This window comes from Tetrao urogallus (genome assembly GCF_951394365.1).
Source record: "Tetrao urogallus genome assembly, chromosome: 12".
NCBI lineage: Eukaryota > Metazoa > Chordata > Aves > Galliformes > Phasianidae > Tetrao > Tetrao urogallus.
The window spans coordinates 17,404,122-17,420,825 of record NC_136825.1 but is presented as its reverse complement, the minus strand read 5'-3'; the positions used below and the strand labels follow the sequence as shown (position 1 = coordinate 17,420,825).

The 16,704-nt window shown below is 47.3% G+C and overlaps 1 protein-coding gene across 1 annotated transcript; it reads right to left on the bottom strand.

The window, feature by feature from the left end:
* Positions 1-1,249: 1,249 nt before the first annotated feature.
* Positions 1,250-16,142, bottom strand: TSNAXIP1 (translin associated factor X interacting protein 1; the record flags this gene model as incomplete). The annotated part of the gene is made up of 16 exons (XM_079541238.1): positions 1,250-1,478; positions 2,997-3,103; positions 3,392-3,515; positions 4,296-4,405; positions 5,006-5,167; positions 6,180-6,308; positions 6,897-7,027; positions 7,178-7,337; positions 8,557-8,726; positions 8,963-9,098; positions 9,915-10,111; positions 12,045-12,138; positions 13,394-13,517; positions 13,729-13,841; positions 14,300-14,390; positions 16,117-16,142. The coding sequence occupies 16 exons, from the start codon at positions 16,140-16,142 to the stop codon at positions 1,250-1,252; spliced, it is 2,103 nt and encodes a 700-aa protein (XP_079397364.1).
* Between the last annotated feature and the right edge of the window lie 562 nt (positions 16,143-16,704).

Genomic DNA, 16,704 nt, shown 5'->3' with positions numbered 1-16,704 from the left:
ATTGAAAAGTACAGTGTAGCTTCCCAAAGGTCTGAAATGGTGCAGTTAATGAGGACTCCTGGAAATCATACCTGGCTTTTGGCAGCAGTGCTTACAAGTTAAACCAATTCTGCACAACACTAGGAAATGAAGGCCAGTGAGTTAGTTATTTTGACAGGCAGTTGCCAATACAAAGGTCAGTCATTTTCAAGTTCAAAAAAAGTAATTCCATTATTATGGGCTTTTTTTCCTCTCCAGTATTTGAAAGGAAACAGCCTTGTTAACTGACATAGTATTTGTTCTTTTTAAAATGTTTTATGCTGTTTTATGCAGTTTTTTTAGTGCACCCTCACATCTTTGCATGCCAGGGGTTGAAAATTTTGGTGTGAAGTAATAACAGAGCTTCCAGCTTCTTTCCTCTCTGCTGAAGTGCTGTGAGAATCCTCTTTCTAAGAGCACTTCAAGAGAGACTAGAGAGAGCCTCCTAGTTCCTGCTGTAGGAGGGCAAGGTAGGATTTCTGATCCATTCTCTCTTCTGTTGAGAGGTGTTTACTAGAGCAACTAGAACTAAACTGAAGGCTTGGAGGGATAGATTGCTATCTTTCAAGTCCTACCAATGAAACTGGAAGGGTGGAAGAAAGAACTGCTGCTTACAGGGCAATGCATTTAACTTTTTGGAATCTATATTGCTCAGGGTGAAGCAAAACAAGTGAATCCTGCTTTTGGTAGTGCAGTGCTTTCCTTGCCTTTCCATTAGATGCTCTCTCCTGGAGAGCTTTGCAAATCTGAAGTTCATCTACCACACGTATCTTCTGTGTTTTAATGCCCTCTTCTTTCCAGCTATTCTGAATTTTGCTGTGTTAAATCTTCTGTTTTCAGAACTTCTCCCAGAGATACGTGCAGTTAGGACACCTGATTCCTAGTTAGATGATGCATCTCCTTTTTCAGTGCTTTTGTGTTTCCTTTCCTGACACTTAGCAACTTATGCTGGAGGTAGGCAGCACCAATTTCAGTAATCAAGGCAGAAATTGCAGGGGCTTCATACACCTGATGGTACTTATTCTGTCATGTGGGCTATGATGTCTCTCCAGTTCACAAATGCAATCTGTTTTTTCAGGACAGTTCAAACTAGCCTATCCTCTCAACAGTTAGTGACTGGGTTTGTCTCTACATGCATGAAAAGTGGTATTTAGTGCAGTAGCTCTGACTCAGCTCTGTATCCAAAACTGCAGATCAAACAGGCTTTTTATTCTTAACATGGGAAGCTTCCTTACTCTCCTTCAGAGTCTGTTGTGCTTTCTTTCCTGGGTGAGGGCCCTACTCGTCTCACATCTCCAACACGGAGTCTCTCCAGCACGGTGTCCACAGGCACAACTTCTTGGTCAGGCTGTTCTCTTTTGACCTGGTAAGCCAGGCTGATGTAGGCATCTAGCATCTGATCATTGATCTTGGGATCAATCCTGCAGAAGGCTGCCTTCAGATCATCTGCATCCACCTCTCTGCTTGAAAAAAAAAAAACAATTCAGTCACTTGCACTGCTATGGTATAGGATAGGAATGCCCAAGCATTTGTACCACAATGAAAATCTGTGTTGCTCAAAATGCACATTTGTTCAATGTTATCAATGGTGGGAGTTTTTAATATGCATGTAATAAATTACTAAATCAAACTGAAATTAGGGAGAGTTAGTTTGTGATCACCTGGGAAGACTTTAATTTTCCTCTGTTAAGCATTTTTTTACCCTTTGTTATATAACTATGCTTTTCCTTGCTAATTCAGTGCCTGTAAAAGACAGCATCAAACTTGCTGTGCATCCAGCCCACCTTTACTGTTTCCCTCATTGCTTGGTGCCTGGCACAAGGCTTCTTTTCTATGCAGTTGCTCCATCCTGTTTGTCTTGATTTGAGGTGGGATTATTTCTCAGACTTTTGCCTTCAAGTCTGCAGTTGTCAGTCCAGTTTGCTTCTCTCACTCCTCAGAACTAATCTGAGTATACACAGGACTTTGCTACTGTTTTTAGAGAGCCGAGGGATGTCGAGATTAACTTCAAGTATTGAAGGGGATTATTACCAGCACAGCCAACTTTCTCCACTCGCTGCTTGCCATAGCCCTTACAGGTTGTCCGTCCTGCCTCTTTGCCTTGTGCCCATTTGTTGCTGTTCCAGGTGAGCCTGTTCACTAGTTAGGAGGTTTTTCAATCTGACCCTGGCTTCCTCAGCAAGTCCTAGGTACCCTTTGCATCTCCAGTTCCCACGCTGACCTCTCCATGCCTCGTCTCATGCTGTTTTTCCTTGGTAAAAGCTAGTAATTCCTGACTTGTTACCTCCCCTTCTCTGTAGCCACTCGCTGCTGCTTCTTGCCAGCACCTCCAGCCCATGTCCCCAAATGCTCCTCCTTGTCTAAATACTCCCAGCACAGCCTTCTTTTTCTCCCTGTTCTCTCTACCATTTTGGCTCCCAGTGCACCTGCAGCTCTCTTCTTGACCCCTGCAGGGGGCTTGGCCAATGGTCATTCCAGAAGCTTTCTGACCATCCTGTGTGTGTTGATCTCACTTATTCTCTGTTTTCCCTGGCTGTCATGCAAGACTCCTGTTTGACCACAGTTTCCCATGTTCAGCTCAGACTTGAGCAGCACGCCTCGTGTAGCATAGGTGCTCAGCCTAAGCCCAGTGCCCTGGTGGCTCCCAGGGTCCTCCTTCTTTCTTGCCTCTCTCCCCACTAAGGTTGTTCTTAGGGAGCTCATCCTCTGCACTGCTTGAGCATCTTTGTCAGGTCCCTGCAAGCCCAGGAGTAGTTCAAATCCAGCCCCAGCACATGGGCACAGTGAGGTTGGAGGGGTAACAAGAAGAAAGGCACAGCTCACCGCAGGGTGGGGAAGTGGGCAATGAAAAGACCCAAATGTATGGTACAGCAGGTATTCAAATCTGAGTCCCTGCACAGGAGCGATGTGCTCCTGTGTCCAATGGGGGATTCTGATCCACTGTCCCCACCCCCATCAGCCCACTCCTTTGTACGTACGTTACATCTCCCAGGCTCTTCTTTAGCTCTTGCAGGTACTCCTGCTTCTCACTGACATACTGGCTCCTGAGCTTTGCAACAAAAGGTTCAGGGTTCCCCTCTTCATCCTGAAAGAATTTAGAGCACGGATCACGTGTTCCTCCATCCCAGTAAGAGTCATTCCCCACTGTAAGTTAAAATAGCTCTCATAGAAATGGAATTTCTATATGAAAAGTGAAAATCGGGAAAAACTCTTTCACAGAAAAAAGCACAAGTTTGTATTACAGAGATCTGCAGGTGGTTTTCAGAGCCTGTGGTGTGCAGTGCAGCTATAGCAGTTGGATAAGCAGTCTGACCAGCCTAATTTAAGTATTTTGCTTAAACCCAAGTCAAAAAGAAAACTTATGTGAACTTACTTCTTCGAATAAGGATGTATAGTCAATGAGGTCTTCATCACTGTCCAGATTAAACCTGCTTGCATCAACCAGCTCTTGGATTGCATCTCTTCTTTTCAGAGGAAAAGCCTCCCTCAGAGCCATTCTGCTTGGAGACAGGCAACAGCATGTGAGCAGTTAATGAGTGCTGGTATGGACGGCGGCATTTTAAGCTAGCAGAGTGTGCATGTACACCGTGAGCTACATCTTCAAAACTTCATTGCCCTCAGAGAGGATACACGTGTCAAGGAAGTGCATGCACCTTCAGGTAACAAAGCAAGGGTGGTGATTTCAGGTGGACGTTGATGCTGAACCATTTGGGAAGTTCTGAATGCAGCATGGTGTTGGCTAGCTGGGAGCTGGCACGTCTGCACCAGAGCCGTGTTCCCAGCTGTGTGTTGGAGATGGCCCTTGCCTTAATTTTGTGCCATAGCCCCAAGAAATGCTGTCTCTAGTGAGTACAGTTTATGAAAGCACAGGTGATTGCCAAATCCAATTGACAAATCCTGCACCTGGGGCAAAACTCACAGAAACGCTTTGTGACCCATGCTAGGAGCAGGAGGGAGCACTGCAGCGGATCCTCTGTCTCTTCCCTGGGGAATGGGGCTGGGTGCAGATGCTGCCTCATCCCACTACGTGTGTGCAGCTCCCCAGTGCCCTGTATCTCTTCACAGGTTTCCCAGTTTTGCTAATCAAAACCTGCAGTTCTCACATAATTCTAAAACCTTATGCTGAGTTTTACAAGTAGATGCTTGCTATGGCTGTCCTCACAAGAATTTAAGAGAGGGAAAACTGTTCCCTGGGCTGTGCTGACAGATATAAGTGAAGCAGATGGACTTGGCTTATCCCAGCATGCAGAGCTCAGTGTGTGGTACTTGGCTCTTGCCTGAACTGCTTGCTGGGCAGGGACCCGTTGCTGGAGCTGTCACAGGCAGCCAGCTGCTTCTGCAGGTCAGAAATCAGCTGATTCTGGTCGTGATATTGCTCTTCAGCTACCTGTGGAACAGGGAAGGTTCACAGGTCAGGAACTGACTTATCTGTTGGCCCTTGGGTTGCATTCAAGAGGGAAGCAAAACTGTGAAAGGATTGTGCTCACTTCTAAATCAACTTTTACCTGAGCTGCTTTTAGTGATTTATAAATTGTCAAGCAACACCATGGCTTGCAGGGTGGCTGTTCACAACAGTTCCTCCTTAAGCAAACTGCTTTGGAGAAAGTTGTTCGCTGTCATGTGTCTTGGGGGTTGGCCTTTTTCTCCCAGGAAATAGTGATGAGATGAGAGAGAACAGCCTCAAGTTGTGCTAGGGAGGTTTAGGTTGGATATTAATAAAAATAGTGGCAGTATATTGGGACAGGCTGCCCAGGGAGGTGGTGGAGTCACTGTCCTTGGAGGTGGTCAAGAACTGTGGAGACGTGGCACTGAGGGATGTGGTCAGTGGGCGTGGTGGGGATGGGCTTGATTTTAGAGGTCTTTTCCAACCTTAATGTTTCTTTGTGAACGGGCAGTGAAGTGAAGCTGCCTTGCAGAATGCTTCCCTGCCTTCTTGTTTGTACTACCAGCAATGTCTGGGTGCAGCACAGGGGCACTGGTTGCCTACCTTTCCAGTGAGTATCTCATAGAACGAGCTCATGACGTGGTTTGAGGGGCAGAGTCTCATGTACTCATACAGGCTGTAAGACCATTCCATAGCAGAGGCATCTCCATACTTCTTCTGGAGGTAGCTGAGAAAGAACTCGGGAAGACTGGAACACTTTCCTGTCTGCAGATAACAAGTGAGCATCATGCATGAGCAGCAGAACTAAATCAAATCTGCCAGTCTGACTGCAGCTGTTTGCATACAGATGTGTCTTCTGGCAGGACAGGTGCTGGCTGGAGCCTTCCCTGCTATTTGGTCATTCCAAGCCTTTCTTCCAGGTTTAGTCTGTACAATCTAAAGGGTAGGTCTATGAGGAAGCTCTCCTGTTGCTGAGTCCACAAATCATCTCTTTTCTCCTAGCCCTTTTTTGTGAAATACTTAGGAACTTAATACCTGTGAGGTGCTTCCCCTCTATGTGATTTAGCTAAGCTTTGTTCATGGGTTCAGACAACGAGGAGTAGTTACTGCAGAGACCTGAGGCCAGACAATGATTGCAGCAGCCCTGCTTCCCCAGGAATCTAATCTGAAAGTAAAAAGCAGCCATAGGAAACACTAAACTGTTTAGGGCTGACCTAAGGGATGTATTTAGGCTTCTAGCTCAAGTGAAGAAATCTGTGAAGTTATTCTGCCTCTGTAAAGGTTGCTCTCGTGTCTGAGGCTGATAACAGGGCATTATACATGTCCCTAACATGAGAAGGTTCAAACACAGGCTTGTTAGCCTCCACCCACCACTCCCAACCCACCCTGGACAAAAAGGGGAAATCGTCTGCTTTTTTTGTGTGACAAAATCAAAGCACTTTTATGCTAATTTGCTTAATAAGTGACTTTTTTTCTGTTCCTCATCTTCATTTCTTGTGGTACCACTTGTTCCTCTGGACTTTCATAGTGGATTGGCATGGGTTAAAATCAGTCCAGAAAAACAAAACAAAAAAACCCAAACAATTGACCATGCTTTGGTGGCACAGATATTGCCAGGGCTTCCAAACCTAAGAACAGATGCTACATAGTTGTGATGGCATCCTGGTGTACAGTGCACCAGAACATCCCAGAATAGCAGCAGTCATTCTAGCTAAGGTCTCAGATTCACGAGTGTGGTTGATTTAGCTCAGGGCTTTAGAGAAGGAAAATGACAAACCTGCTGATCTAGTGCAATTTTCTCTTTCCAGATGTCCTTCAGGATGTTCACCACATCCTTCTTAGTTGGCTTTTTGTTCTTGACTTCACCTTCATACCTCAGGTACACAGGAACCTTGTCACCTTTGCCCTAGGAAATAGAAGAGAAACAGATGAGGCCTTCCCCTCGCTGGCATCAGTGCAGCACTGGAGCAACGTTTTGGTGAATTTCTTAGGGAGAGATGTGGAAGGACCAAGGAAGTGTTACTCTGTCCCTGAGAAAATGTTTGGATACGTTATGAGGTGAAGATCTCTTGTAACACTGCCTTGTCCCTGTATCATTTCCTGCCTCTCCTGCTCATCAGGGTGCAGTGCAATGGGGTGGTGTGGTTTGGATTACCTCCTGATGCCGTGGGAAGGAGTCGTTCCCCACAGTGCACTCCTGCTATGCACTCTTAGTCATTCTGGTGCTTGGCTAAGCTCATCTCAGCAGTTGTCTTTTCCAATCTTAATGATTCTATGCTTCTATACTTCAGCTGTCCTCGATATGCTTACCCTCAGGTTCAGCTTTTCTCTTGCATCCGAGTTTCCCCAGCTCTAAAATTTTCAGTGGTTATGCTGATGGTGGGCACCGAACACGCTGAGTCCAACCATGAACGCAACCTCCCCACCTTCTGAATGGATATTTACTACCAATGAAGCTCAGTGGAAACAAACAGAGGAGAAAGCATGCACGTACCCATCCATGGAAGACATTCATCTCTTTTAGCACTCCCGTTCCTATTTCCTCCAGAAGCACATCCACCAGCTGATTGCTGCTCTTCCCCTCGGCCAGACGGCCCCACCGCTCCACTCCGCCAGGAATCACTTCTGCAACAACAAAAAGATGCTGAGCTGTTCACAGAGGGGCATTTTTCCCGTGAGTGCTGGTTTTGTGTGAGCCCAGTAGGAGCCTCGCAATGAATACAGCTCTATAGACATCTAGTCTGCAAGCAAATGAGTGCTGAGTGCAGGCGGCACCTGAACACTTTGCCCAGTTGGGCCGGGGCGTGTGGCTGCGTTCAGCTTCTTGCAGTTGGCTGTAGAAGCTGTCTCGCTCTTCTGCAGTCTCTCGGTGGATTTCCAGCAGTGTTCCATACTCCTCGTGGAGCTGCTCAAAATCCTTCCTTAGAGTCTTCATCTAAAGCATACAGAAAGGAGGGCTGTAACCAACCACAGCAATGGAGATTTTCTGTTGTCTGACAGTTCAGGTGAGCATTCAGTTCAGCACATAGATATACGGAGAGCATTCTTGGTTAACTGCCTTTAGATTGGATGAAAAATAAACAATTCATTACTTTTTCTTGTTATCATTTCCAGAAACTTCAAATAGACTATACCAGTGATGTTTTTTTATGCTGTGTTTTTTGTTTCAAAACAGACTTTAATGCACTAGGAGAGAATGGGAGAGGTGGTTTTGTTTTGTTTTGTTTTTTGTTCTAGAAATGTTATGTGCATTTCCTTCAGATCCATTCATCTTTATTTAGAACACGTTTCCTTTTCATATAATTTATTCTTGTTTGGCTGCAAGAACATCTGCAAAGATGTGGAGTCCTCAGTGCAGGAGAGACATAGACCTGTTGGAGTGTATCCAGAGGAGGGCCACAAAAATGATGCAAGGGATGGAACACCTTCCTGCGAGGACAGGCTGAGAGCTGGGGCTGTGCAGCCTGGAGCAGAGAGGGCTCCAGGAAGACCCACGAGTGGCCTTTCAGTATCGAAAGGGGAGCTACAGGAAAGAAGTGGACAGAATCTTTAGCAGGGTCTGTGCTGATGGGACAAGGGGAAATGGTTTCAAACTCAAAGACAGCAGATTTAGGTTGGATGTAAGGAAAAAGTTTACAGTGAGGAGCAGAGAGAGAAGAATTACAGGGTCTTGGCCTGGTTCAGTGCATTTCTCTGGTGGAATGCTAAGATACTGCTGAGGAGGCCTTGCACAACTCAAAGCCATCCTTATCATCAGACACAACAGGTTCTCCGTGGGAGAGCTTGGAGCTGGAGGGATGGCTTCTATCTTGGACAGGTTTCCCTGGCTCGAGGAACCTCCTCCGGTTCTATCACAGCTGGAAAATACACTGACCTGCCTGGTGGTAGAGTCAATGGCCTGGAGTTGCAGCCATGAAATGCTATTGGAGAAAGTAAAATCCAGCAAGGCAGGTAGCTGTTAGCAGCCCGGTTCAGCAGTAGTTTCATTTTGCTGTGCTTTGGACAAAACTGTGCAGTGAATGTCAGACAAACATAGTTCAAAAGCCTGTATGTGAGCTGTGTGTACAGAGTCCCTGTCCTAACCTAAATACTGATGCATCCCATTATCTTTGCATTCATGTGATACAGCTCAAAAATTTGGAGCTTGTGCTGACCTCCTGAAGTAAGTCAGAATATTTCTTCTCCAGTGATTCAAAATCTCTCCTAGGCACAACGTCTCCGTACTCTGCTGTCATTGCATTCAGCTTCACTTGGGCTTTTGTGAGGTCCTGCCGAGCCATCTTCAGTGCCAGAGTGAGCTTCACCACATCTTCAGCCTTTTCACCTTTAAACAACAAGCGTTATGGTTGGAAAAGACCACAAAGATCATCTAGCCCAACTGTCCACCCATGTCCCCTCCTAATCCCTTCCCTGTGTGCTTATGGATATTTTGTTCACTAATTTAGCTTATTTTAAGAGTCAGATCATATCTGATGATATTTTGGAGACGCTTAATGCTGCACTGTGGGTGTGCAATGGGCCTCTGGGCAGCACAGATTCCTACAGAGATCTACTTACCACCTTGGACCTGGTGCTGTTTCACGTCCAGCTGCTCGTTGTGCATCTCATTCAGTTTTGCTACAAGCAGTTTGCGGGCGCCGTACTCCTGGAGGTAGCGTGTGTACTCCTCAGCTACACTCATCTGCAGCTGCTCCACCTGCAGGAATTGATCAGCATCGGTGGGAAGCCTTGGGGTGGCGTGGTGAGCCTAGAGCAGGACTATGGGGCAGGTGTGGGGTAAGGGATGTGAAGTAGGAAAAAAAAAACTGGAGCAGGAGAGTGGCAAGAAATAACACTGTAGGAAAGGATGGTTAGGGAGAAACATGCCAGAAAGGTTTGGACTCTGGAGAAGGTTGCTGAAGAGTGCTCTATCTGTGTTTTGCCTTTCAGAGAGTGAATTAGATACAGTTCATGCTGAGTTTCAAGGTTTCTCTATTGTAATTCCATCCCCCAAAAAAGCAGCAGGCATCTTGGAGAGCTCCTGTGATTCATGTGAGAACTCTGAAGGTAAACGTGTGCCTCCCCTTCCCCCCAAAACAAACTATATGTAAATTCTCAGTTGCCTCAGAGATCGTTCAGTTTATCCCCACGTGAGGCTTGTAAATACCAACAAGTGGAGGAAACAAAGGAAAGTCTAGAAATGCTAAGGGAAGAAATATTTTTGAGTGTTTCAATCTATGTGCTGAAACCCAAGTCTCCAAGGTTCAACAAATGCTATCTACACGACTGTGGAGTCTACAGTCTGTGCAGAAGCTGGTTGTCTGGGACAGCAGCTACAAGTCAAGGCTTCTGGTAGCAGCACAGCCAGCCCTAAGGGAACACGGATGTTCTTGAGATCCAGCATTTCTACAGTGCCAGCTGCTCACCACCAGCTGCAGTACTTCTCCTGGCACTAAAGGATGAGCACCTGGGAGGAAGAGATCAGATGGATTCAGGTGAAGCTGGGAGGAGTTTGACCTGTAGCCTTATTTACCTGAGTCTGAAGACAACTCTTCTCTTCCTTCATGTTGTCAATAAACTTTAACAAATGATGTTTCTCTTGCTTTAAAGTATTTATTTCCACTTTCTCCTTTTCCTGCAGTGCTAATATCTGCTGGGTGCACTCCTCAGACACAGTGGTGACCATGGCCTTCAAGGGCTCTAGGGCACGGATTGTCTCCTTCTGATGAGCTAAAGAGAGCAGAGGTAAGCTCTTACAATGAGCAACAAAACCTGAATTTTACTTGAATTTTGTCTCCTTGAGTATTTCAGGCTTTGTGGCAATGAACACTGATGATGCCATCATGCTTCACTAGGTTGTCATCGTTTAAGCACAGGCAGCATACAGAGCTGAAGATAGCTGCTAATTAGTGGTTTACCTGGCTTTATAAAGGCATGGTCTTCACAAACTTAGATTGGCTTTCTTGTCTCCAAATGCAAGGCCTTGTGCCACCTGCATACAAACTTGTCTACACATTCTCCTCTCTTTTCAGGGATGTGTTGCCCTCTCTTCATTTCTCTTTTTCATCAGTACAACTAATAAAGAACTCATTGTTATATTGGCTTAGGTGCCATCTGTGCTTTTCACTCTCAACTATTTCCCCTTTGAATTGATTATTTTTCCTAAAGGCACTTATCTGAGGGGATTGGTGTGAGTGCTTGGGTGCCAGATCCCAGTCACGTGGTAGAACTCCACCTGTCACCACCTCCTTGTTGTGGAAGCTTGCTTTTATGACTAAATGAAATTCCACCACAAGAAGATGTAATTCAAATGAGGCTGTGGCAAAGGTTTTCCTTGCTGAATAATGCGTACATTCTCTCTCCTGAACAGGATAGAAATGCTGGCAGATACTGAGTAATGTCACTTGCAGACATTTTCCTCTTTGCCAGAACTCTAATATAAGTATTCATGTACAAATACCATGCAGCAGACTCTGTATTTTAAAACTTAAAATGCATGCATAAATCTAAAAACAGGAATGACTTTTCTTATTATAGTTGGGTGTGAGTTTCCTTCCTGTGCTGTAACTGTACCAAAGGTTTTTCTGAGCTCTTTCACTATGACACTGGTACCAGGACAGCTCCCAGAAGATGGCAAAAATTAGAGCACTAGCTCACTTGGTGTGAACAAAGAACACTATGTCCTGAGGTGTCATTGGAGTGTTTCACAACTGGCTGCTGACCACTTGGCAAGGAGGAGTCAATAAAACATCTTGAGTAGAAAATATGCTTAAAGAAAGATAATAATAATTAAAAAGTAAGCTTCAGCATAATACAGGCTATGGAAGTGACACTAGAAATCCCCTGGGAGCTGAAGGAATATCTTCTGAAGAGTTCTAGAAGGAAACTGTTAGTAAAATGTTTTGATGTAACAATTAATATTGATTCATTGATCTTGCACTGTGGAAAGATCTCTGCCTACAGTGAGGGACTATCAGTAGGCAGTCAGGTAACAGCTACTGGGATAAACGACACATTTTATTGAAGAAACTGTCCCGTTAGGAAAGTGTTGACAGCTGTAGGCTGCTCAGTGTGACAGGAGTTCCCAGTGAGAAGCTATTTCTAGTGCACTGTTTACAAAGCACTGCTATCACTGTGGCATCTGAGAGCCAAGAGGGGTTTAAAGGCATACCACAAATGGACAGGGAACAGCCAGTTCAGCTTTCTGCCCTGCCCTGCTTCAGGAGTAATGCAAGCTTCAAGTTACCACTGCAAGTGCATCCAAATATATCAGTATGATATACTCTGCTATCAGCATGGTGGTTTCAGAAAAGCTGAGGTACGGATGTTGCCTGAACTGTGTGTGTGGTGAAGATCGTAAGGATAAATAACTACAGAAAAACCTTCAATCTAAATAATAAAGGTCTGATAAATATATATATAAAAACACCTGCTATGTATGAGGGAAGTAGACTCCCATGTGGGAAGACTTCATTAACAGACCAGGAAGATAGTTTTACAAACATGTCAAATGGTATGTCCCTCAAAGAGAACTATTCTGTGTGAATATTGAGAATGTTCATTCTATCTATCTATATATATATATCTCCAATATGTAATTAGCTGTGTAAGACTACATCTCCATCAGTGTTTTCCCCTCAGAGATCAAAGTCCAAGAGCTTACCCAGTGTGGCTTCATACTCATTCTTTATAGCTGACAGCAAGGGCTTGTAGGTCTTGAAGTTATCTATGAAGAATTCAAAGATCTCTCTGTAGGGCTGAGAGAGGAAAGAGAGCTTGAGAAGACATTATTGTTCATTTCTCAGAATTCAGGTAGTTGGGCCCTGATGGGACAGACCGTGTGCTGTCCTCAGCAGAATAAAACTTGTTTGTGGGGACAGTCAGAGTGCCATGTTGTATGTGAGCCTGGGAAGGCTTTGCTGGCAATAGTAATGTTCTCACTGAGCGTACCTCGCTATTGGATGCAACTAAACATGTCGTGTCATCCAGTAAAAAAAGTACTTTCCAAGAATAACGCATTCATGAAACCTCTGTTTTCTCTTGCTGTTAATCACCCATCCGTAATCAGTTGATTAACTGACAGTTGGACTTGATGATCCTAGTGGTCTTTTCCAGTCCTAAAGATTCTGTGGTTGTTTCCCTCCATTCTTTTCCATTTACCACATTCCTTTCTTATCACTGCAGGATTCCTCTGGGAATTAGAATTCATGCAGAGAAACTCTAATCCAAATGTGTCACTCAGCATAAATGCTCTGATTGTGTTTTGAATTAAAGTGGTTTTCAGTGTCTTCAAGTAGCTGTGTTCTCAAACGTTCACAACAAACCCCCAGGGGCAAGCCTGATAAAAACTTAATTTTGGGGATCCTGGTTAAGCAAAAGCTGGACAAGGAGCCCCATTCTTGTCATGTGCAGAGACATAATTATAGAATCATAGAATGGCCAGGGTTGGAAGGGACCTCGAGGATCACAAAGCTCCAACCCCCTGCCACATGCAGGGCCACCAACCTCCACATTTCACAGCAGCCCAGGCTGCCCAGGGCCCATCCAACCTGGCCTTGAACACCTCCAGGGATGGACGGGGCATCACAGCCTCTCTGGGCAGCTGTTCCAGCACCTCACCACTCTCATAGCAAAGAACTTCACAAATAAAAGCTTTTGAAATGAAAATTTTGGAGCCTACACCTTGCTTTATGGTTTAGGCAAGAGTCTTTGGGAGCTCAGTGAGTAAGTAGTTTCACACCCCCTTCATTTTACCATGTCTTTTTGAAGCCTTGGGCTTTGATTTGAAAATGGAAAGTTACACAAGCTGTGGAGCATACTACTCAACAACATATAAACCCAACATACAAACAAATGACATTCTGAGTAAGTTCTCTTTTGTGAGCTGTGAACCAGGCTATCTAATATAAACTATATTTGCCTACTTTTCCCACCTACTTTTTCCTTTGGATGACCAGTTTGAGTAACCCATCTCAGTATGTTGTTCCAAGTCAACAGAAACTTGGATCTGACCTGCAGCTTCAGTTCTTGGGAGATCCCTTTAGTCAGGGCAAGAGTCTGCAGCTCTTTCCTTAAGTAAGACTCCAGTTGTTCCAGGTGACGTGGCTTTGGAATGGTGAGAAGGGCCTGTTCATTGCTGCAGAGACACAGGAGAATGGACATCAGCTCAAGGACTCGGGTTTTGTTCCTACTGCCCGTTGCTACCAGTCAGAACCAATAATGTTATTTTTTATGCTCAAGTTTTATGGGGTAAGCCAACCTCGTTGTTCTCAATGCTGGGAGAGATCCTGCTCTGTAAATTCCTTGTTTCCAAACCCTGCTTCTAGCTGTCCTGTGGCTTAGCTTACCCAGGTGTTCTCTCCTCTGGGGCACTGCAGGGTTTGTGATTCCTTAGGACTGTCTGGCCGGCTGCAAATGCGGGCCACATGGACCATTGGCCTCTAACAGAAAGCTGGAAAGACTGGAGAGAGAAAGAATTATGTTTGAAGAGCACTGCAAACAAAAAAGAGAGCCAAAATGAGGCTGAAATATCCCCAGCAATGCCTCACAGTCAATCTGACTGCCCAACAGGACGGTGGGATAGAAATACAACCTAAATGCAAACAGAAACAAAACATGTGGCTTTTGTGGACCTTAACCACTCATCAGTTGGTTGCTACGTGCCTTCCTGGTACTTATTTATGCATAATTTGGATATAGTTTTCACCACGCTACTTTGTCTACTGACACACACTATGGAGCAGGCGTTCCTGAAGGCTGGAAGATGCTCTAAACAACTTTTTTTTCTTCTTTATTTTGGACTATATGTGTCAAAATCTGGCTTTAGCATCTGGCATATACATCCACAGCAGCTGTCGCAGCCAAGAACAGTGTTTATATTCCACTCCTCTTCCCTCCACCCTTAAAACCTGAACTCACCAGAGCCTTCTGTTTCTTGGACAGGGTAGGTTTCACACTGCAGATGTGTGTTTGGCAACTGGTAATCTTCGAGGAAGATTCAGGAGAGGTCCTGTGCAACAGCAGGGAAGAGACTTTTCAAAAGCCACAGAATTAACTGAATATTCTGTTGGAGGTTGTGAATCTGGGTGATGCATACCTAGAGTAGCTAGTTGTGATGTGCCTGATGGGTGAAAAAAACCAACAGGGTGATGTAGACAGAGCAATGAGGAGATTTGTGGTACAGCTGAACACCAGGACTGGCACAACAGAATCATAGAATGGCCCAGGTTGGAAGGGACCTCGAGGATCACGGAGCTCCAACCCCCCGCCACACGCAGGGCCACCAACCTCCACATTTCATAGCAGCCCAGGCTGCCCAGGGCCCCATCCAACCTGGCCTTGAACACCTCCAGGGATGACATTAACATCTTTATCAATGACACTGAGTCACCAAGTTTGCTGACGATACCAAGCTGAGTGGTGCAGTTGACACAGTGGAAGGATGGGATGCCATTCAGAGCGACCTCAGCAGCCTTGAAAAGTGGGCCTGGGTGAACCTAATGAGGTTCAACACAGCAAAGTGCAAGGTTTTGCACTTGGGCCGGAGGAATCCCAGGCATCCATGCAGACTGGAAGGAGCTCCTTGAGAGCAGCCCTGCGGAGAAGGACCTGGGGATCCTGATGAATGAAAAGCTTAACATGAGCCAGCAGAAAGCAAATGGAATCCTGGGCTCCATCAGAAGAGGGGTGGCCAGCAGGGACAGGGAGGCGATTGTCCCTCTCTACTCTGCCCTGGTGAGGCCCCATCTGCAGCACTGTGTGCAGGTCTGGAGCCTCCAGTGCAAGAAAGACGGGGAGCTGTTGGAGAGGGTCCAGAGGAGGGCAAAAAGATGATCAGGGGGCTGGAGCACCTCCTGTACAAAGACAGGCTGAGGGAGCTGGGCTTGTTCAGCCTGGAGAAGAGAAGGCTGTGGGGTGACCTCATTGCAGGCTTCAGTACCTAAAGGGAGCCTACAGACAGAAGGGGAATCAACTCTTTGGAAAGGTAGATAACAGCAGGACAAGGGGAAATGGTTTGAAGTTGAGGGAGGGAAGGTTGAGGTTGGATGTCAGGGGGAAGTTCTGTACTATGAGAGTGGTGACGTGCTGGAACAGCTGCCCAGAGAGGCTGTGATGCCCCGTCCATCCCTGGAGGTGTTCAAGGCCAGGTTGGATGGGGTCCTGGGCAGCCTGGGCTGCTGTGAAATGTGGAGGTTGGTGGCTCTGCATGGCACAGGGGGGTTGGAGCCTCATGATGCTTGAGGTCCTTTCCAACCCGGGTCATTCTGTGATTCTGTGACATTGGGTGCTTTGCTCCTTGTGGCAGTGAGAGCAGCCAAGCTGAGCTCTGTGCTGGGCAAACCTGAGCGAGCTGATCTTCTGAAGAGGTGAGGCTCGAAACAGAGCTGGAACAGTGCTGAGTCAGGAGCTGGGACTTGGGATCCCAAAAATGCCCGTGAAGCTGCTTCTCTGGGGTGGCCATAGTGCTGGCCAGCAGAACTGGCAAACCATGGAAAAAATACAGCCAGGACCAGGCTTTCCTAGAAGCAGGTGGCTGTAGGAGAAAGGCCTTTCAATGAGTGAACCTACACTCACGTCGGTGCCTGGCCGCACCCAGCCGATTCCCTCCCTTGAGATACGTATCAGCGTCGATACAATCCCCGCCCGCCGCTCCCCGGGCAGCACAGCGCGGGGCTCTCAGCTCCCCACGTACGGGAGATGCCCCGCAGGTCGGATCGCCGCGCTCTACCGCTCACCGCCTCTCAGCCCGCCTCGCCGCCATGCCCCGCGGTGCCGCCTGTTTACGCCCGTCGCCATGGAGACGGTCGCCTCAGGACCCCCCGCCCGCCGCCATAGCTGCCCGCGCCGCGCCTGACGCCGTTCGCCGCTCTCACCGCGGCCCGGCCCCGGTCCAGCGACGGGTGAGCTATGCGAGGCGGCCTCGATCGGAGCGAGGCCGTCCGAATAGCTCCGTTCGTCCAACTGACCGGGCGGCCGAAACCGGGCCCTGCGCGGAGGCGGCGCGGCGGACACCGGCGGCGGCGCGGCGGCCTCTCGGCCGCCCCTCGGCGCCGCGTTGCCCCGAGGCATTCTGGGAGCGGGAGTCCTGAGCACGGCCCGCCGCTGCTCGGCCCCGCGCAGAGGAGACACGTTTCCCACAGCACGGCGCGCTGCGGGAGGGGGCGGGGCCTCGCGCGCGGGGCCTGTCGGGACGTGTAGTCCCAGCGACTGCATACGACGGGCGGGAGGCGGCGGGTCGGACTCCGCTTCCCGTCGGGCAGCGCGGCCCCATTGTGGGCACGCTCGCAGCCCATTGGCCGGCGGCCGGAGCCGGGCTTCGCTCC